This window comes from Saccostrea echinata, unplaced genomic scaffold (genome assembly GCF_033153115.1).
Source record: "Saccostrea echinata isolate AGI-Se365-2 ecotype Australia unplaced genomic scaffold, CSIRO_AGI_Sech_v1 ptg000033l, whole genome shotgun sequence".
Classification (NCBI taxonomy): Eukaryota; Metazoa; Mollusca; class Bivalvia; order Ostreida; family Ostreidae; genus Saccostrea; species Saccostrea echinata.
In genome coordinates, this window is record NW_026889782.1 from 30,405,176 (window position 1) to 30,427,540 (window position 22,365).

The 22,365-nt window shown below is 33.8% G+C and overlaps 1 protein-coding gene across 1 annotated transcript in view; it reads right to left on the bottom strand.

Annotated features, from left to right (window-relative positions):
- The window catches only part of LOC133199115 (fibrinogen-like protein 1), a 166,214-nt gene extending 146,905 nt beyond the window's left edge, over positions 1 to 19,309 (bottom strand). The window contains exon 1 of the mRNA XM_061334990.1: positions 18,885 to 19,309. Within this exon, the coding sequence (XP_061190974.1) occupies positions 18,885 to 19,286 (402 nt within the window). The 5' untranslated portion in view covers positions 19,287 to 19,309. The remainder of the gene's footprint in view (positions 1 to 18,884) is intronic.
- Positions 19,310 to 22,365: the final 3,056 nt, after the last annotated feature.

A 22,365-nucleotide genomic window follows, 5' to 3' on the forward strand; every position in this document is an offset into this window, starting at 1 on the left:
ACAAGAACTATTCAGAAGTTTCGTTTCGTTTTCGAGATATGTAGACTTGAACTATTTAGGGGCCGTCCCTTTAAGTCCTTATAGGGGTTGTTTAGGAAAAATTCAAAGGATTCACATTGTTGAGAACATCATTCTAAACAACTTTTGTTCAATATTGCTTTTCAAAATATTCCCTTCTATCGAGATATAAAGCGTGAAAGATTAAGCATTCTGGCCCCTTGTGGCCCCTAATTACGTAATATTTGAGAAAAATTTTCAGATATATAGTTGCAGATTGTGAAGATAAACATTTTTGCTTCAACAATTAATATCAAAATATTTAACGTTAAGGAGTTATAGATGAAAGACTTTTGGCCCCTCTGAGCCCCTAATTTGAGGGGTCAGCCCCTTTTTCTTGATATCACATGAAAGGTCTTGTAATTCTGAAGACTTTTTGTTCAACAAGTATTCAGAAGTTTCGTTTCGTTTTCGAGATATGTAGACTTGAAATATTTAGGGGCCGTCCCTTTAAGTCCTTATAGGGACTGTTTAGGAAAAATTCAAAGGATTCACATTGTTGAGACCATCATTCTAAACAACTTTTGTTCAATATTGCTTTTCAAAATGTTTCCCCTTTTCGAGATATAAAGTGTCAAAGATTAAGCATTCTGGCCCCTTGTGGCCCCTAATTATGTGACATACGGCGTTAAAATCATAATATATAGTTGTAGTTTGTTAAGATAAATATTTTTGCTTCAGTAATGTATATCAAAATAATGCTTGTTTAAGAGTTATCGATTAAAGACTTTTGGCCCCTATTGGCCCCTAATGTGATAAGTCAGCGCTTTTTTCTTGATATCATATTACAGATCTTGTCATTCTGCACAAATTTTGTTCAATATCTTTTAAGAAAATAATTATACTTTAAAAGGTATGACACAAAATGTCTCAAAAATTCACTCATGATTCGTGTCCTAAATTTCGACCCCTACCGAGCTTCCATACTAGGCACTTCCGGAAAATATCTAAACCCAGGTGCAAAACTGCAACATGTCCTCTATCATCACTAAAAATTTCAGCGCTCTAGCTCAAGCCGTTTTCGAGTTCTATCGCAGACAGGGAGGTCCTCTAAATTTTGATAAAAGGGCGATAACTTCCGACCGGAAGTACATTTCAAAAAATTGAGAAATACGTATAAGGTTCAGATAAAGATACATCTTCCCTGAAATTTTCAAGTAAATCGATCGAGCCATCTCCGAGAAATCTTCTGCACAAAAATTGTAAAGAAAAAAAGAATAATAACTAGATGAGATCTCGTTGCGAGCAACGAGTGGGTCTTCCGTCCGATTTTTGATAAGATGAGACAAGAATTTGACTGAGATTTTCGTTCAAATATAATGATATAAATAAATTGTTAAGACGAACAATTTTGCTTTAATAATGTTTTACAAGATATTGATCATTAAAGGAATATAGCTTAAAGACTTTCGCCCCTTCTTGGCCCCTAATGTGAGAGGTCAGCCCCTTTTTCTTGATATCATTTTAAAACTCTCATGATTTTGAACACTTTTTGTTCAACAACTAGTCAGAAATTCTTTTTTGTTTTCGGGATATATGCAAAAGAAATATTAAAGGCCGGTCCTTCAAGTCCTAAATGGGGACGTCTAGCAAAAATTAAAAGAGTGCATATTGTTCAGAATATTATTTTGCTCGTCTTTTGTTCAATACTGTTTATCAAAATATTCTTCCTTTTCGAGATATATTGCGCCAAAGATTATGCAATCTGGCCCCCTAAAGACCCCTAACTGTGTAATATATGATATCAACATCATGTTATTTAGATAAAGTGTGTGAAGATGAACTATTTCGCTTCAGTAATATATTACAAAATATTGATCATTAAAGAGTTATTGAGTGTATACTTTCGGCCCCTCTCAGCCCCTTATTTAATGGGTCAGACCCTTTTCCTTGATATCACCTTAAAGATCTCATGATTTTGAACACTTTTTGTTCAAGAATTATTCAAAAATTCTTTTTCGTTTCCGAGATATATCCGAATGATATATTTAGGGACCGGCCCTTCAACTCCTTAATGGGGACGTTTAGCAAAATCAAAAGGTTGCATATTGTTTAGAACATTATTTTGAATAACTTTTGTTCAATATTGCTTATCAAAATATTTCCCACTTTTGAGATATAAAGCGTCAAAGATTTAGCATTCTGGCCCCTTATGGCCCCTAATTATATAAATATGATGTGAATATCATAATATAAAGTTGTGAATTTTTGAGATAAACATTTTTGCTTCAGTAATGCAATACAAAATATTGATCGATAAAGAGTTATTGTTCAAAGACTTTCGGCCCCTCTCAGCCCCTATTTTGAGGGGTCAGTCCCTTTTTCTTCTTATCACTTTAACGCTCTCATGATTTTGAACACTTTTTGTTCAACAACTACTCAGAAATTTTTCTTCGTTTCTGAGATATTTGCAAAGGAAGTATTTAGGGGCCGGCCCTTCAACTCCTTAATGGGGACGTTTAGCATAATATGAAAGGTTACATATTGTTAACAACATTATTTTGAACATTTTTGTTCAATATTGCTTATCAAAATATTTCCCACTTTTGAGATCTAAGGCGTCAAAGATTTGGCATTCTGGCCCCTTATGGCCCCTAATTATGTAACATATGATGTGAATATCATAATACATAGTTGTAAATTTTTGAGATAAACATTTTTGCTTCAGTAATGCATTACAAAATATTGATCGTTAAAGAGTTATTGATCAAAGACTTTCGGCCCCTCTCGGCCCCTTTTTTGAGGGGCCAGCCCCTTTTTCTTCATATCACTTTAACACTCTTATGATTTTGAACACTTTTTGTTCAACAACTATTCAGAAATTCTTTTTCGTTTCCGAGCTATATGCAAAAGAAATATTTAGGGGCCAGGCCTTCAACTCCTTAATGGGGAAGTTTAGCAAAAATTGAAAGGTTGCATATTGTTTGAAACATTATTTTGAACATCTTTTGTTCAATATTGCTTATCAAAATATTTCCCCCTTTTGAGATATAAGGCGTCAAAGATTTAGCATTCTGGCCCCTTATGGCCCCTGATTATGTAACATATGATGTGAATATCATAATATATAGTTGTAAATTGTTGAGACGAACATTTTTGCTTCAGTAATGTATTACAAAATATTGATCGTTAAAGAGTTATTGATCAAAGACTTTTGGCCCCTCTAGGCCCCTATTTTGAGGAGCCAGCCCCTTTTTCTTCATATTACTTTAAAGCTCTCATGATTTTGAACACTTTTTGTTCAACAACTATTCAGAAATTCTTTTTCGTTTTCGAGCTATATGCAAAAGATATATTTAGGGGCCAGCCCTTCAACTCCTTAATGGGGAAGTTTAGCAAAAATTGAAAGGTTAAATATTGTTTAGAACATTATTTTGAACATCTTTTATTCAATATTGCTTATCAAAATATTTCCCACTTTCGAAATATAGAGTGCCAAAGATTTGGCATTCTGGCCCTTTATGGCCCCTAATTATGTAACATATGATGTATATATCATAATATATGGTTGTAAATTGTTAAGATAAACATTTTTGCTTCAGTAATGTATACCAAAATATTGATTGTTAAAGAGTTATTGATTTAATACGTTTGGCCCCTCTCGGCCCCTAACATGACAAGTCAGCCCTTTTTTCTTGATATCATATTAAAGATCTTGTCATTCTGCACAAATATTGTTCAGTATGTTTTAACAAAATACTTATACTTTAAAAGATATGATACAAAATGTCTCAAAAATTCACTCATGATTCGTGTCCTAAATTTTGACCCCTACCGAGCTTCCATACTAAGCACTTCCGGAAAATATCCAAACCCAGGTGCAAAATGGCAACATGTCCTCTATCATCACTGAAAATTTCAGCGCTCTAGCTTAAGCCGTTTTTGAGTTCCATCGCAGACAAGGAGGTCCTCTGAATTTTGATAAAAGGGAGATAACTCTCGACCGGAAGTGATTTTCAAAAAATTGAAAAAACCGTATAAGGTTCAGACATAGATACATCTTCCCTGAAAATTTCAAGTAAATCGATCGAGCCATCTCCGAGAAATCGTCTGCACAAAAATTGTAAAGAAAAAAAGAATAATAACTAGAGCAAAGCTCGTTGCAAAGCAACGAGTAGGTCTTCCGTCCTGTTTTGACCGGAAGTGACGTCAACAAGAGAAAGGAATGAGTTTAGACATCTCCAGTGACTTTAAAATTACAATTTTGCATCAAAACCTGCAAAATAAGCTATTTCTGGCTACTTCCGCTTTGACCGGAAGTGATGTTGAGGGATGATAATTTTGGTTGGACGCTTCTGATTACATAAATTAACTAATAACATGTCGAAAACGGTAAAAATATGCATTTTTTGACTACTTCCGTTTTGGCCGGAAGTGACGTTATTTGACGACTTTCGGCAATCTTATTCACTTCTACTTGTCATTTTAAGGTATGTCACTCGTCAGCCTTTTAGAAAATTTCGGTCAGAACCTCTTACTTAAAAAATATTTATTACAATTCAATCTTTATAACGTATTTAAATTAAACAATGTAAAATGTTCAACATTCAATTAAAAAACTGCTCAAAAATTCATAAAGAAGCAAGATTTATAAGGGACTATTTCTTGTGGTGGAAGGATATTCAGCAGAAAATTCTGCAAATCTACACATTTATTAAATTTAATATCTTGGAACTTTAGCCTCACATACTTTTACTCAGAGAATATTTTCCGTTATGATATGCCTGGAATATTAAATATAGGTCTCAATTTATATTTTTATAACAAAATTTACACCTTCGCTCAACAAACTTTGCCAAGAAATGAAGATATATTAAGGAAATCGAGATAAAATTTACACAGTTTTTTGCCAGAAAATCGCATATTTTGACCAATATTTCAAAATTTACATCACTGGCTCCAACTTTTTCTTTCATTATTTTAAACTTCTCGATACTTTTGACCAATTAGCACTTAAGTCGTAAAAAGTTTGATACAAGAAAATATTCTATTGACTATTTAGATTTTTAATACCCCAAATATGAGACTTCTTTAGTGCAAAAAGGTCACACAACAATTTACGCGCATTAATTTGCATGATTTGTTCAATGATAAATATTATTCAAACTATTTTACGTAAAATAAGATTATGTTTATTGTCATGGTTACATCTGATAAAATATGATAACGGTTAAAGTGATTAACCAAAGAGTTACAATTTAAGTGCAAAAGGTCAACTTAATTGTACCGTAGCTCAGTTAGATGCACATTGACCCCCTATTTTCTCTGCGATTTTGAGTCATACTATATGAGTACTTATCCAAAAAATACTTCTCAAAAAATCCTTGATATAACAAATTTCACGAGTGACATACCTTAATTTGCTTCTTTGATGTATCACAAATTCTCAATAGTTTTGGAGATATTGAGAAAACACTTTCAGCCCCTGTAGATCCCTTTGATATCAAATGAGAGATCTTGCCTTTCTGCACAACTTTTGTTCTATATCTTTTAACAAAATATTTACAAGTAAAGAGATATTCTTGAAAAAATGCTAAAAACTTTTATATTCTCAATAAGACTATTTTTGGAGCATACCAAGCGTCAAAGTGCGGCACGTCTGGAAAAAATGAACTAACTAGTACATATTTATGAACATTGCTCTATCATTGTTGAAAATATCAAGTTCCTATTTTAAGTGTTTTTTTTAGAAAAACGAACGGACAAAGTGACCCTCTAAAAATCACCTAATCGCAGAAATCTCCGAACCGGAAGTGAGGTCATTAAAATAAAAAAAAATATCTAAGATTTTTTTTTATTTTCTACCAGACCTGAAAGTTTCCTGAAAATCAAACAACCCGTTTCCGAGAACTCGCGTGCACAAAATCGGTAGGGAAAAAACAATAATAAAATTATGCCTGGACATGTTTTTTTATTTCTCTGCAAGTGACCTTGAACTTGCCAGAAAGACCTTTGATCAAGGTCATGACACAGCCTCCGTTCATAAGCAATCTCTGTTTCAAGTAAGAGCTTCCAGTGATTTTCTATTACTAAATCATAGCATGAAATAGAAAATAATTTTTTTCTGTCAGTATCCTTGAACTTGACGGAATAACCTTGGGTCGGTGTCAAGACAAACCCTCAATCTCAAACAACCTCTGTTTTAAGAAAGAGGTTCTAGTGATTCCCCCTTAGAAATTCATATCCAAGACAGGCGTTTTACAACTTTTTCTGCCAGTGACCCTGAATTTGCTGAAATAACCTTATTTTAAGTCATCTAAAACCGGCGGACCATAAGCAATCTTTGTACCAAGTGCGAACATAAAAAAATTACAGCCTAGATCGTAATAATACAATTTTCTTTGTCAAAGTCGAAGCAAACCTTTTTGTCACAAGCAATCTCTGTATCAAGAATGAGCTTCCAGTGATTCTCAATTACAAATAAATGGCTCGGACAAAACATTTATTCTTTCTCCACTTACCTTGAATTTGCTGGAATGACCTTGGATCAAGACCATGACACACCCTAGGATCATTGCCAATCTTTGTGCCAAGTATGAGCTTCCAGTTAATCCAAAAAGTCATAGCCTGGGCAAACTTGGAGGGACAGACGGGCCCTGAGAGATGGGGTACTGATTAAAATTTGAAATTATTTTTATATAGTCAATTTTTTTACGATCGACGTTTTGACGCACCCCCCCCCCCAAAAAAAATGATTGAAAACTTCGCCTCTGAAGGGAAGCATTTTCTCTATTTCCGGGGGGGGGATATACGTTTACTGATGAGAGGAAATTTAATCAACTATCGGTCCTATAAATATGAATGATTGCTTCGGAATATTTGGTTACAATTTCATGGGTCGCCCACGTGGCGCAGTGGTTTGAGCGTTCGCTCTAGAGTCGCGGAGTAAGGAGTTGATCCTTAAGTCGCGGGTTCGAATCCCACTGTGGGACATGGAGACCGGTCCTTTGGATGAGACCGTATAAACCGAGGTCCCGTGTCGCAGTAGGTGCTGGCACGAAAAAGATCCCTCACTGCTCAATGGCCGTAAGTGCCGAGTATAGGATAAAATTTGCAGCTCTCCACTGGCAAGTGGTGGCGTCTCCATATGAGTGAAAAATTCTCGAGAGGGACGTTAAACAACATACATACATACATACATACAATTGGCTTTTATATTTATTTATACACGTAAGTTAATGTCAGCTAAGAACTAAATTAACATCTGCTATAGACAAAACCAATAAATTTTATAAATAGGGTTATCTACATGTACATATATAAATCTCTATTTGTAAGAAACACTTTTTATAAAACAAAGGATGACTGCACTTAAGGATATGCGAAATTTGCGACAAAATAAACTTTCAAAACAAGCATTTTTCTTTTCATTGCAAGAATGGTCAACATCCAATCTACAACTTTATGTAATTACGTTTAATAAAAGTGTGTATTTACGAAGTTCGAATCTGTTTTCAAAGGCAGGGGTCATCACAATTTCTTGAATCTCCGTTCGATAATGAGGACGCCCACTTTTTTACTGACTTCATACATAGTCAGCGCATGTTTGTCTATTGTTCTACGTTTAACAGTAGTTGTATATTTGCATAAATAATAATGTGTCAAAAGGAGATTAATAGACAAACATGCGCTCATGGTTAAAAAGAGAAAAAACTGCTTCTTCTTACATTCGCTCTCTGTGTTGTAACCAAGGGTTGTGACATGTCGAATATTATAATTCACCACGTGATTTCCTACCTCAGGTAACTCTGTGAATACTAAATTCCGTCACGTGACTTGTAAGGTAGCATGTTTTGTGCTAACTAGGACATTGTGTTCGAACACGTTAAGTCATCTGGCATTGATAAAAAATCTGCTTTAATTACATGGACGTGATCATATTGTTAATTTCGCTTTGAAACCTTTGACAGTAGTGTATTTGTGCCATATAGAATGGAGATGGAGATGGGAAAGAGTGATCACATTCCTTATTTCAAACATGTCATTGTTATTTATCTAGTCTAATTTTAGACCCATTCTTACAATGTTAGCTCCACCTCTCATGCATATCTAATGTTCAATCAAGGGCAGGTAAGTGTAAATTCTCTATATTTGGAAAGCAGTAAGGACAAAAAACATTGAATCATTTTATTGTTTCACAGTCTAAAATCATTTTAAGATTTAAATTTGGTTCCAAATTGACAGGATTCTTTCATAAATATACAAAAGTGAATTAAGGTTTAGATATAAAAGCAACAGAAGCAACCGAAAAAGACCCAAAAACCGGCGTTAAGTGCAGTCATCCTTTTCGCCAATGATATATTTGGCACTCTATTTAATTACCATTTTATTCGGATGTCGATCAACACATTTTTTTTTCAAAAATCCCGTAGTGCAAAATAAGCGAAACTGTCCAATGAAGATGTTTAAAAAATCCTGATTCCGCAATCGCATCATCTCGGGCGTTTCCGTCAGAGGTCGGAAAAACAACCCCGAATGTTTTAACATTAACGGATGTTAAAATTTTATACAAGATGGAGTCGCTTCCTATTTATTAAGGATAGACGGAGTTCTTTACATTCAATAAAATTAAACTCAATACTCAACAGATAAAATATCTTCCTTCATAGAAGGAAGATCTTTTTTAGTCATTTATTTCAAAGTTTGGGAAAGGGGGGGGGGTCTACGTAATACTTTCGAAGTTTTTTTTTCCGTTAGTTGGAAAGGCCCGAGAAGTTGCGACTGACTTATCTTGGTCTAAAAACATTTTGACAAACCCAAACCACGCAGTTTTATTCCGGACACGTGTACAGTAAAATGAAAAAAGAATATTCAATCCAGTTAATTTGAGGGGAAAAAAATAGTCCGGCATTTTTTCAACCTCGTTCGGTTAATTTATTCTTTTTTCCGTGAAAAAGGAAGGCATGGACGAAGGATTAAATAAAAAATATTTCCAGGTGTACAAAAGCACCCGTGCATGGACTTCATTTTAGTACTACATATTGTGATTGAAGTTGAAAATAATCAACAAATAGATTTACAGAATAGAGAGATTATGATTGATATTGTAAATAAAATTAAGAAAATTGGACGATATTTCATACAGGAACTACCTGGTATATATGTACATGAGCAAATGAGTCTCTCTCTCTCTCTCTCTCTCTCTCTCTCAATCGTATGTTTTAAAACTAACCCAGAAAAGTAATGTACGTAAGTTACAAGTCAATTATTTGAAAGAAAATACTCAATTCTATACGGTAAACGATACAAATAGTTTAATAGTTTATGATACAAAGGCTGCCGATTATGATTTTAATAATTGAAATAATTAGTTGTCAAAGTGTATTAATTCAGAATGATAAATTTGTGATATTCAGTTGCTGCACTGAAGTTCACTGGTCTAAAAAAAAAAAAAATGGGATGGATGACCAGAGACTCCGGTCCGTCAATAATTTTTTTTTTCTGAAAGCTACATGTACAGTTTTGCAGTTAGATACCGGGGTATTCAAGTGATACTAAAATTTTCCCGGTGTGTACCTTTTCCGTCCAATTGATATTTTAAAAAATATGTTATATGCATTCTGAAATTTACAGTTCTGGACATACGATATAGGTTTATTGTTATCTACATGTATAGCCCGCTACCGATATTTAATCCCACAACAAAATTATGATGTTAGCATACTATACTTAAAAAAGATAATTTACGGGTTTTGAATTAATTATAAAAACAAAATTCATTGCTTTTTTTCTTGAGGTATTTTAGTGAAACTTTACTATCAACCCTGTAATATAAATAGGCATAGTACAACACAGAAGCCGCTTATGAAGTTCAGACCTTGGCCACGTGACGGAGTTACCTATCAATATTTAATCCATTTCATTGTTTACTTTTCAAAATAACGAATCATTTTTAAAGTAAGACTGGTCACCCTTATGATTCGGAAGATTCTCTTTAAAAGTTTGAAGTTGGTATAATCATGATAAAAACCTGTGATGAAAAAAAAATGACTGGAAACATTTGTGTTGAAAACGGATTAATTTACTGTTTCAAAACGCAGAGAAAGCGCAAAGCTTGTGTGTTTAATGGTTATATTAAAGTAACCGCAGATGGGAAATAAATTGTTGGTAACGTTAAAACAATCGAAATATGGAGATAACGAATATTTAAAATTTAAGACTGATTAAATGCTTAGCGTTTTGTCCTTAAATCAAATCTGAAATATTAAGATAGTTTATTTGAAAGATTCGATTTACATAAAGAAAATAATATTTTCCCGTAAGTCGTTGTGTTTGTAAATTAGATTTATAACAACAATGTTTGATGACTGCGCAGTGGTTTACATGCACACGATGGACTGCTTTGACCACAAGCGATCGAAGGAATGGTTAATGGTTGCGTAATTGTAAACAAACACAAAACCTGGCTAGACGTTTTGGATTAAGGCTACATGTATCATGATCAAATTAAAAACAAAGATAAACCAACATAATCTCAAATATTCGATATTAATAATTGTCCATTAATTGTCGTGTTTACAAAATAGACTTAATACGCCGATTTTTATTTTGTTTACGACTGTGGGTCAATGCTAAAATCACACGCGGTGTATCGCTTTAGATCTTCTCGGCCGCGCGTGATCGAGGGATGGGTTACGTAACGGTAAACAGAATAGAATCTGGGGTTCAGATGAATGTAAGGATCACGCAGTTAATGATTGTGAATTATTTGACTCTTAAAATTTTTTTGGCGTTTATACTGTTTGCTTTCATATTTGAACAAAGAAAAGATACTTGTACTTTCTGTTTCTCTCTCTTTCTCTCTTGGAAGGTTCTTTATTTTAAAACACAATAAAGAGAGAAAGTAGTCACCGAATAATCTGAACAGGAACCAAAGAGCACGTTTAAAGCCTAATTTAAAAAAAAATTGGGATACAGCGTTGAAAGATATATTATTTATGGCAAGTTTATTTCAGTTATACGCATAAAGAGTTCTTCTTCACTAGCCAAATGAAAACGGGTCCTTGTTTACGGGTCTAGCTTTTTTTTCCTACCATACACTCGACTCAAGACTCGAACAAAATAATATTTTCATGAGACAAAGAAGGTATAAAGGAACAACTTTTTATCGACAGCCATATCGAAATATTTTCTCGTTTTTGAGTTATAAAGCAAAAACTTTCAAGGGCCCAAGATCCCTAATTTAAGGGGCCAGCTCCTTTTTAGTGGTGTCAAATAAAAGGTAATTAAATTGTACACAACTTTTATTCTACATGTTTTAATAAAATATTTCTTATTTAAAAGATACAAAGGAAAACATGTGTCAATTTTTGCTCTTTCATGCGTCCTAATTTTTGACCCCTATCTAGCGGCAGTTTGAACGCAGAAATCAAAAAACAAAAACCAATGTTCACAACTTCATTGCTTCTGTTTCTTATATTCAGTAGTATTTATGTTCCAACTTTCGTAGTCTCGGAATATTTGTCTGGAAATTAAAGACCCTAAATTTTCACTTAAAGGGAAATAACTCGAAAGCGGAAGTGGATTTTGGAAAAATATTATATTATTCTGATAGACTTTTGTAACGTCTATAAACTCTGAAATTTTTATTAAAATCCCTTGAGAAATAAGCAAGATATGAGGCATCAAAGTTAACAAGTAGGAAAAAGAAGATAAAAATTTGGCCAATAGCGGACGTTGATGTTTGGTATTTGGGGTAAAAATGAACTTCCAAGTACAAATCTACATATGTTTCTCTATCGTCACTGAAAATCTCACGTTCCTGTGTTAAGTGCTTTTCTTGAAAATGCCCGGACAAACTAACCCTCTAAAATCACCAAATCTCGAAAATCTCCGGACCGGAAGTGACGTCATCAAAATAAAAAAATATATATCTAGATTTTTTAATTCTCTATCAGACCTGAAAGTTTCATGAAAATCGGGCGAGCCGTTTCCGAGAACTCGCGTGCACAAAATCGGTAGGAAAAAAAAAAAACAATAATAAAAATAGTGGAAAAGAAACCTAAGAATAACAGTAAGGTCTTCCGCTGAAGTCGGAAGACCTTAACTAGATGCGATCTCGTTGCGAGCAACGAGTGGGTCTTCCGTCCGATTTTTGATTAGATGAGATGCGAATTTAACTGAGATTTTCGTTCATAAATATATAAATAGGCGTACAATTTGCTTCAGTTATCTTTAACAAAATTTTGATCATTAAAGAGTTATGAATAAAAGGTTTTTGGCCCCTCTTATAGCCTAAGAACGTAATATTTGATGAAGATTTTAAAATATATATAGTTGTAGATCGTGAAATGAACATTACTGTTATAGAGTTACAGATAAAAGACTTTAGGCCCCTCTGAGCGCCTAGAAGATCATTCTAAACAACTTTTGTTCAATATTGCTTTTCAAAATGTTTCCCCTTTTCGAGATATACATCGTCAAAGATTAAGCATTCTGGCCCCTTATGGCCCCTAACTACGTAATGTTTGATGAAAATTTTAAAATGTTTGGTTGCAAATTGTGAAGATGAACATTTTTGCTTCAATAATTAATATCAAAATATTTAACGTAAATTAGTTATAAGTGAAAGACTTTTGGCCCCTATCGGCCCCTAATTTGAGGGGTCAGCCCCGTTCTCTTCATTTCATATGAAAGGTCTTGTATTTCTAAAGACTTTTTGTTCAACAACTATTCAGAAGTTTCGTTTCGTTTTCGAGATATGTAGACTTGAAATATTTAGGGGCCGTCCCTTTAAGTCCTTATAGGGGCTGTTTAGGAAAAATCAAAAGGATGCACATTGTTGAGACTATCATTCTAAACAACTTTTGTTCAATATTGCTTTTCAAAATGTTTCCCCTTTTCGAGATATAAAGCGTCAAAGATTTAACATTCTGGCCCCTTCTGGCCCCTAATTATGTGCCATATGACGTAAAAATTATAATATTTAGTTGTAGCTTGTTAAGATAAATATTTTTGCTTCAGTAATGTATGCCAAAATATTGCTTGTTTAAGAGTTATCGATTAAAGACTTTTGGCCCCTATCGGCCCCTAATGTGATGGGTTAGCGCTTTTTTATTGATATCATGTTACAGATCTTGTCAATCCGCATAAATTTTGTTCAATATGTTTTAACAAAATAATTATACTTTAAAAGATATGATACAAAATGTCTCAAAAATTCACTCATGATTCGTGTCCTAATTTTCGACCCCTACCGAGCTTCCATACTAGGCACTTCCGGAAAATATCTAAACCCAGGTGCATAATGGCAACATGTCCTCTATCATCACTGAAAATTTCAGCGCTCTAGCTTAAGCCATTTTTGAGTTCCATCACAGACAAGGAGGTCCTCTGAATTTTAATAAAAGGGCGATAACTTCCGACCGGAAGTGATTTTTCAAATTTTGAAATGCCGGTACAAACTTCAGATGATAAGACATAAACTCTGGAAATTTGAAGTAAATCGATCAATTCATCTCCGAGAAATCTTCTGCACAAAATCGGTAAGGAGAAAAAAAAGAAGAATAATAATAAAAGTGAAAAAGAAACATAAGAACTAGATGAGATCTCGTTGCGAGCAACGAGTGGGTCTTCCGTCCGATTTTTGATTAGATGAGATAAGAATTTGACTGAGATTTTCGAATATAATGATATAAATAAATTGTTAAGACGAACAATTTTGCTTTAATAATGTTTAACAAAATATTGATCATAAAAGGGTTATAGATTAAAGACTTTCGGTTCTTCTTGGCCCGTAATGTGAAAGGTCATCCCCTTTTTCTTGATATCATCTTAAAGCTCTCATGATTTTGAACACTTTTTGTTCAACAACTATTCAGAAATTCTTTTTTTGTTTTCGGGATATATGCAAAAGAAATATTAAGGGCTGGCCCTTCAAGTCTTGAATGGGGACGTCTAACAAAAATTGAAAGAGTGCATATTGTTCAGAATATTATTTTGAACGTCTTTTGTTCAATACTGTTTATCAAAATTTTCTTCCTTTTAGAGACATATTGCGCCAAAGATTATGCAATCTGGCCCCCTAAAGACCCCTTATTGCGTAATATATGATATCAACATCATGTTATTTAGATAAAGTGTGTGAAGAAGAACTATTTCGCCTCAGTAATATATTACAAAATATTGATCATCAAAGAGTTATTAATTGTATACTTTCGGCCCCTCTCGGCCCCTTATTTAATGGGTCAGACCCTTTTCCTTGATATCACCTTAAAGCTCTCATGATCTTTTACACTTTTTGTTCAACAACTAGTCAGAAATACTTTTTCGTTTCTGAGATATTCGCGGCACTTCAACTCCTTAATGGGGACGTTTATCAAAAAATGAAAGGTTGCATATTGTTTAGAACATTATTTTGGACATTTTTTGTTCAATATTGCTTATCAAAATATTTCCCACTTTTGAGATATAAAGCGTCAAAGATTTAGCATTCTGGCCCCTTATGGGCGCTAGTTATGTAACATATTATGTGAATATCATAACATAGAGTTGTAAATAGTTGAGATAAACATTTTTGCTTCAGTAATGCATTCCAAATCATTGATCGTTAAAGAGTTATTGTTCAAAGACTTTCGGCCCCTCTCAGCCCCTATTGTGAGGGTCCAACCCCTTTTTCTTTATGTCACTTTAAAGCTCTCATGATTTTGAACACTTTTTGTTTAACATATGGTCAGAAATTCTTTTTCGTTTCTGAGATATTTGCAAAAGAAGTATTTAGGGGTCGGCCCTTCAACTCCTTAATGGGGACGTTTAGCAAAAACTGAAAGGTTGCATCTTGTTTAGAACAATATTTTGGACATCTTTTGTTCAATATTGCTTTTCAAAATATTTCCCACTTTTGAGATATAAAGCGTCAAAGATTTAGCATTCTGGCCCCTTATGGCCCCTAATTATGTAACATGTGATGTGAATATCATAATATATAGTTGGAAATTGTAGATATAAACATTTTTGCTTCAGTAATGAATTGCAAAATATTGATCGTTAAAAAGTTATTGATCAAAGACTTTCGGCCCCTCTCGGCCCCTATTTTGAGGGGCCAGCCCCTTTTTCTTCATATCACTTTAAAGCTCTCATGATTTTGAACACTTTTTGTTCAACAACTATTTAGAAATTCTTTTTCGTTTCCGAGCTTAATGCAAAAGATATATTGAGGGGCCAGCCCTTCAACTCCTTAATGGGGAAGTTTAGCAAAAATTGAAAGGTTAAATATTGTTTAGAACATTATTTTGAACATCTTTTGTTCAATATTGCTTATCAAAATATTTCCCACTTTCGAGATATAGAGTGCCAAAGATTTGGCTTTCTGGCCCCTTATGGCCCCAAATTATGTAACGTATGACATAAATTTTATAATATATAGTTGTAAATTGTTAAGATAAACATTTTTGCTTCAGTAATGAATTGCAAAATATTGACCGTTAAAAAGATATTGATTATAGACTTTTGGCCCCTCTCGGCCCCTATTTTGAGGGGCCAGCCCCTTTTTCTTCATACCACTTTAAAGCTCTCATGATTTTGAACACTTTTTGTTCAACAACTATTCAGAAATTCTTTTTCATTTCCGAGCTATATGCAAAAGATAAATTTAGGGGTCAGCCCTTCAACTCCTTAATGGGGACGTTTAGCAAAAATCGAAAGGTTAAATATTGTTTAGAACATTATTTTGAACATCTTTTATTCAATATTGCTTATCAAAATATTTCCCACTTTTGAGATATAGAGTGCCAAAGATTTGGAATTCTGGCCCCTTCTGGCCCTTAATTATGTAGCATATGATAAAAATATCATAGTATCTGGTTGTAAATTGTTTAGGTAAACATTTTTGCTTCAGTAATGTATACCAAAATATTGATCATTAAAGAGTTATTGATTTAATACATTTGGCCCCTCTCGGCCCCTAATATGACAAGTCAGCCCCTTTTTCTTGATATCATATTAAAGATCTTGTCATTCTACACAAATATTGTTCAGTATGTTTTTACAAAATAATTATACTTTAAAAGATATGACACAAAATGTCTCAAAAATTCACTCATGATTCGTGCCCTAAATTTCGACCCCTACCGAGCTTCCATACTAGGTACTTCCGGAAAATATCCAAACCCAGGTGCAAAATGGCAACATGTCCTCTATCATCACTGAAAATTTCAGCGCTCTTGCTTAAGCCGTTTTTGAGTTCCATCGCAGACAAGGAGGTCCTCTGAATTTTAATAAAAGGGCGATAACTCTCGACCGGAAGTAAATATCCCTTAACAAACTTGCCGGAATTAACTTCAGATGTCAACGCATCTACCTTGAAAATTTGAATAAAATCGAACGAGCCATCTCTGAGAAATCTTCTGCACAAATTTTGTAAGAAGAAAAAAGAATAAAAATAATAATAATAATAATAATAAAGGTAAAAAAGAAACCGAAGAATAATAGAAGGGTCTTCCGCTGAAGACGGAAGACCCTAATAATAGAAGGGTCTTCCGCTGAAGACGGAAGACCCTAATAAAAGTGAAAAAGAAACAATAGAATAATAGAAGGGTCTTCCGCTGAAGACGGAAGACCCTAATAAAAGTGAAAAAGAAACAATAGAATAATAGAAGGGTCTTCCGTTGGAGACGGAAGACCCTAATAATAATAATAATAAAAGTGAAAAAGAAACAATAGAATAATAGAAGGGTCTTCCGTTGGAGACGGAAGACCCTAATAAGAAGCTTGAAAAAGAAACATAAGAATAATAGAAGGGTCTTCCGCTGAAGACGGAAGACCCTAATAAAAGTGAAAAAGAAACAATAGAATAATAGAAGGGTCTTCCGCTGAAGACGGAAGACCCTAATAATAATAATAAGAAGAAGAAGAAACAATAGAATCACTATAAGGTCTTCCTCGGAGACGGAAGACCTTAATTAATTCGTGACCACGAAATAAAAATTCGTGGCCACGAAATAAAAAAAATGTGGCCACGAAATAAAATTCGTGACCACGAAATAAAATTCGTGGCCACAAAATAGAATTCGTGACCACGAAATAAATTTGTGCTACATAATGCCACTTTTAGCTTCTTCTGTTTTATGTCATTCAAGATGAACGAACTTATAATTAATCATTCAATTAGAATGAGCCAACAGGCTATTTGTGTAATGAGCAATGAGATTCGATGCTGTTACGTAGAACATGTTTCACATGAGAAGTTATACTCCTAACATGCTAAGATTTTGTGTCTTTATTTCATTACAACTATGTAACAGGATTCAATAGAAAATGTGAGAAAACAGCAAATAAGCCCTTAAAGTCATTAATGTTCGGGTTGCCTTGACTAATATCAGAAACAAAACTTACCAGAGTTATTATAGTTAAGAAAAATACATAACTTGACTAATACAAAATTGTCCCTGTGTATCATATCATCTAAAAGATCGTGTTTTCATGCTGTGTCATGTAGCATGATGACAAGCTGAAGAGAACACTTTCATTTTGTTTTATCATTTGGTTAGGATGTCATTTTGGATGAAGTATCATTAAACTGCCTTAAACTCCAGAACAGTCAATTGAATCGGCTTGAATGTTTTGTTTTAAATTTTGGGCACAGAGCAAAAGAGAGAGTTTATTATTATTATTTTTTTACATCTAGACTATGTTCATAATGCATGTACCAATTCTCAGCTGCTTCTAATATATATGCAAATTAAATATATGGGTATTTATAATGATGTTTATCAGTGCGGGCCAGTTACAATAATCTAACTGTGTCTGTGTGTCATTGGACAGACTCTCACTAGTTCCATGTACATATAATTGTGAAATAAAAATTCGTGGCCACGAAATAAAGAATTTTATATCGTGGCCACGGATTTTTATGTCGTGGCCAGGAATTTTATTTCGTTCCCACGAATTTTATTTCGTGGCCACGAATTAATAAAAAAAAAATCTCATACCATGTCCTATACCAGCCACCGTAATTACTTCTTAGTATAAGCATTTAAATTGTGCACTTGCACAACCTCACAGTGGTAGCGGTTTGGAAGAATTACTGCTAAATCGAATGCTGATTTTTTTTAATGAATAAAACAGATAAATAGTCTTGAAGTAATATAACAGATATAATTTTTCTTATGATTTCTTTTTAACTTAGTCTAATATGAAAATTCTACTGTTCATTATGCCATTCATGCTATATTTTGTTTATATTTTGATTTTTACATTATCTATATGCCCCTAATCTTTAAATTTTTTTCATCATATTTCATATCAAAAATTCTATAGCTACCTTTAGTTTTAGCTAAATTACATACTCATATCATGTTGAATCCGCACCACCTTGCATTCAGCAAAAATTGATAAAACACAAATTTGAAGAAGTCTTGAAATTACAGTCTAAGAGAGAGAGAGAGAGAGAGAGAGAGAGAGAGAGAGAGAGAGAGATCTTACTGTCCACCCTCCGCCTTCAGTCGCCATGTCACAGTACACGTTAATCTTGCTTTCAATACCAAACGGATATATTTCATATACACCAGATTTTGTATTACCATTAACATAGAGGTCCTTACAATCTTTATTTATGTTTAAATCTGAAAGAAGAAGGAATAAATACATGAAATAATAATAAGTGTAATATAAAATATACTCAGAGAGAGAGAGAGAGAGAGAAAGAGAGAGAGAGAGTTACCTTTCTTGATGATTTGTAGTATACTGCTTTTTAAATCTTCATGGATATCGCTTATATTTTCCATGAAAATCTTCAACATCTGATCAGATTCCTGAATCATATTTTGATTCATGGAAACTCTCTCGTTATCATGCCTCATAGAATTAATCTGTCTTTCTAATTGTTCTACCTTCCGCTGTAAAGAGTTGTCCTGACTTAGAGAATCAACCTGTCTTTGTAATCTTTCAAGATTCTGCTGTAAGGTGTTGTTCTGACTTAGAGAATCGATCTGTTTTTGTAATCTTTCGACTGTCTGCTGTAGAGTGTAGACCATCGTTTCTGAAGACGCCATGCTTCGCTTTACGGAACTTACGTCGTCCACTATTGCCTTTACATCCTTGACCACGGCTAAACGGATGAGAGTTTCCTGGTTGATGATCTGTCGAAGAACATCGATTTCCCTGATGTCACGCCTATCATTGATCAAAGACGTAGAGTTCGGATCATAAGTACCAGTTAACAAGGAATCTGTCCTAGCTTGTGAAATTGAAATAAAAATCACTAAGAGAATGGAAAACATCATCCTTTCCATTTTGAGATGATCTTACTACAACAAAACAATGTTGTGCTTTTACTAGAGGAAGTTTTACTGTATATATAAACACCTTTGGATGCCTCCCAAAAGCAATCGAATGAAGGGTAGTATGTCAGGAATGATTAAGAAAGGGTCGAAAGATAACACATATAATTTTTATGTATCTTAGTTTCATTCCGTTCTTTTTAAGGAGAATGATAACAAATATGACACACTAGTGAAATTGAAACCTCTGGCTGTTTTATGTAGATAATGGATATGAAGCAATTTTGATGATCACAAGCAATGGCAATGCAATCTTACTGTTTTTATTGATAATGCAAATAGAGCAACTTTGATGTTCACAAGCAATCGAAATTCCTTGGGGTTCTATAAAGAAAATGAAAGTAAAATAGTTTTGTGGACCACAAGCTAATGAGATTAAATGCATTTCTGTTTAATGTAGATAAAAAAAAGTGAAGCATTTTAAAGAATGCTTGTTATTTTTAATCAAAACTTGATAGATAATATTAACGAAGATTGACCGAATTTAAAACCAGCCATCTTTTGCTACTTTGTAAAGAAACAGTTTTGTGGAGAGAGAGAGAGAGAGAGAGAGAGAGAGAGAGAGAGAGAGAGAGAGAGAGAGAGAGAGAGAAAGAGAGAGAGAGAAAGAGAGAGAGAGCAAACAAATAAGAATAGTTAAAGGATCCATGCCCCAATAAGACCCTTCACAATTCATCGTTTCACAGACAAAGGAAGACAACTCTTAAAGATATCTAGAAGTCTTTCTTCCTGTCTTCATATGGAGGTTCACTCTCTGCCATTGGTTCATAAATTCACCTCTATATTGGACCTCATAGATTACGTTTATCAACACAAGGAATAGTGCGTTTGTTTTAAGTCATTATAATTGATGTCTGTGCTAATATTTTTACTTTCAGGTAGATATTTAATTGAAATATCAAGAACTATTAGTTTAATTTGAAATAATCCTTGCTTGGAATATCCTTTTTTTTTTTTACTTTATGTCAAAAATCTTGTCATTAGCCAATATTGCAGAGGTGTCTGAGAGAGTAACGAACAACAACTCTGCATAGGATATTGATGGAGGTTAGATCCTGGCATCAGAAGTCTTTAGAACTTTTTGTCAATTAAGTATATATTTGATATCTACACACATATCTTAGTTAAAATCAATACAAAAATGGGGATCAACACGCTTCTTTTGACAATATGGTAAATTAAATATGACTCTTTTGCACTGCAATTGTGTCTTACAAATAATGCAATTTAATTTACGAGGGTTGTCCCAGAAAAACGCGAACATTTTCAATATCTTTTGTTTCACTAAAACTATAAAAATAAAAATTGACACACATCATAATCAATATTTTTCGAATAATGCATGAAAATTTCAATAAAATATCTCTATGAATAACATTTTTCTCTCAGGTAAAAGCATCTTACAAAATAGCTGTCGGCGCAAAACTGACGACGTAAAAACGGAGCTTATGGCGTTTGTGAATTTGTTCTGGAATTGTGTGTCTGATAAAAGTCATCTGACGCATAAATTTGACACAGTATTTATTTTCTTTTAGCTTCCAAATCTTTCCATATCAAATATTAGCATTAACAAAGAATCGCAGAATTAATTCTTTTAATTTCCAATTTCCCAGCCCCGATCATAAACCAGTAACTGCTCACTTTGGTAAACGGCGGTCTTCACGTACAGTGCATGACGTCCAGTATCCGACTTTTCAGCTTGTCTTCATTTTTGATGGTCTACCAAACGCCTCTTCTATCAGATAACCAGTCGAGCCATCCTCGAATCTCTTTATCTAGGTATAAACATGTGTCCGAGACGTATGTTTGTTTCGTTCATTTGTTCACATACTCTTTTTCCTGAATGGGCAGGTGTCATATCTCGTTCAACACAGTACTGCTTGATAAATTGCTGCTCCCTATTATCGCCCGACGTCACCATTTATGACAGTATCTAACTAAAAGTATTTTGGCATTTGATGTCATATTTTTATCCTTTATGATATTAAATTAATTTACATTCACACATGAGCTCTCCAGATTATAATGTATTTATAGAAATAAATTTTGTCACATTATATTTCAATATAGCCTGGTAATCAAGAAAACTTCATTGACATTGCTATTTTTAAAAGTAAAAATATTTGTCGTGCGACCACCATATTATTATTTTACACCCTTTAAATATTGTTTTTACGTGCATAGGTCTTAAAGCCTCATAAAATTTTGTCAAAAGAAAAAGAAAATATCATTTCCCAACAAATTGCAAAAAATTATTAATTTTGGTAAAATAGTTTATGAAATATTTTAAAAATTCGCGTTTTTCTGGGACAACCCTATTCTTGTATATTTCTTGAAGATATTGGAAATGATTGTTATGATTATTTTAATGACATTTATACCTTTACGTGGCCATTGTTTTAAAGAAAACACTAGAAAAAAACCAACTTTCCTTTCTTCAACTTCTTTTAGTTATATAGCAATATACGATAATCAGCTGTATATGGAGTTTATCTCTTCCAGTTGATTCGAAACTCAAAATAAACCCAGCGTCTATCAGTAGGGTTGATTGATTGTGTGCTATTTGTCATCGATCGGGTGAACGGGAAAATTTGTGTACTATTCAGAGTGACACACCTTTTGATTGATTGTATGTTGTTTTACGTCCCATTCGAGAATTTTTCACTCATATAGAGACGTCACCATATACCGGTTAAAGGCTTAAAATTTTGACCTTTACTCGGCACTCAGGGTCATTGATCAGTGAGGAATTTGTATCATGCCAATGCCTGCCGTGACACGGGGCCTCGGATTTTAAGGTCTCATCAAAAGGACCCGCAACTTTAACTTCAAAGTCGCATGGCGAGGGAACAGTTGCTACCCATTTTTATCGACTTAGGTCAGTCACGGCTGAGATTCGAAATCACGACCTCCCGATCACGGAGCGACTGAGCTACCGTGAACGCTTCTATCAGTAGGACTTAATCATTGTATAAACTCAGGGATTTAAATAAAGTTTTCAACACTTTGGATTTAAAAACATGCTTAACGA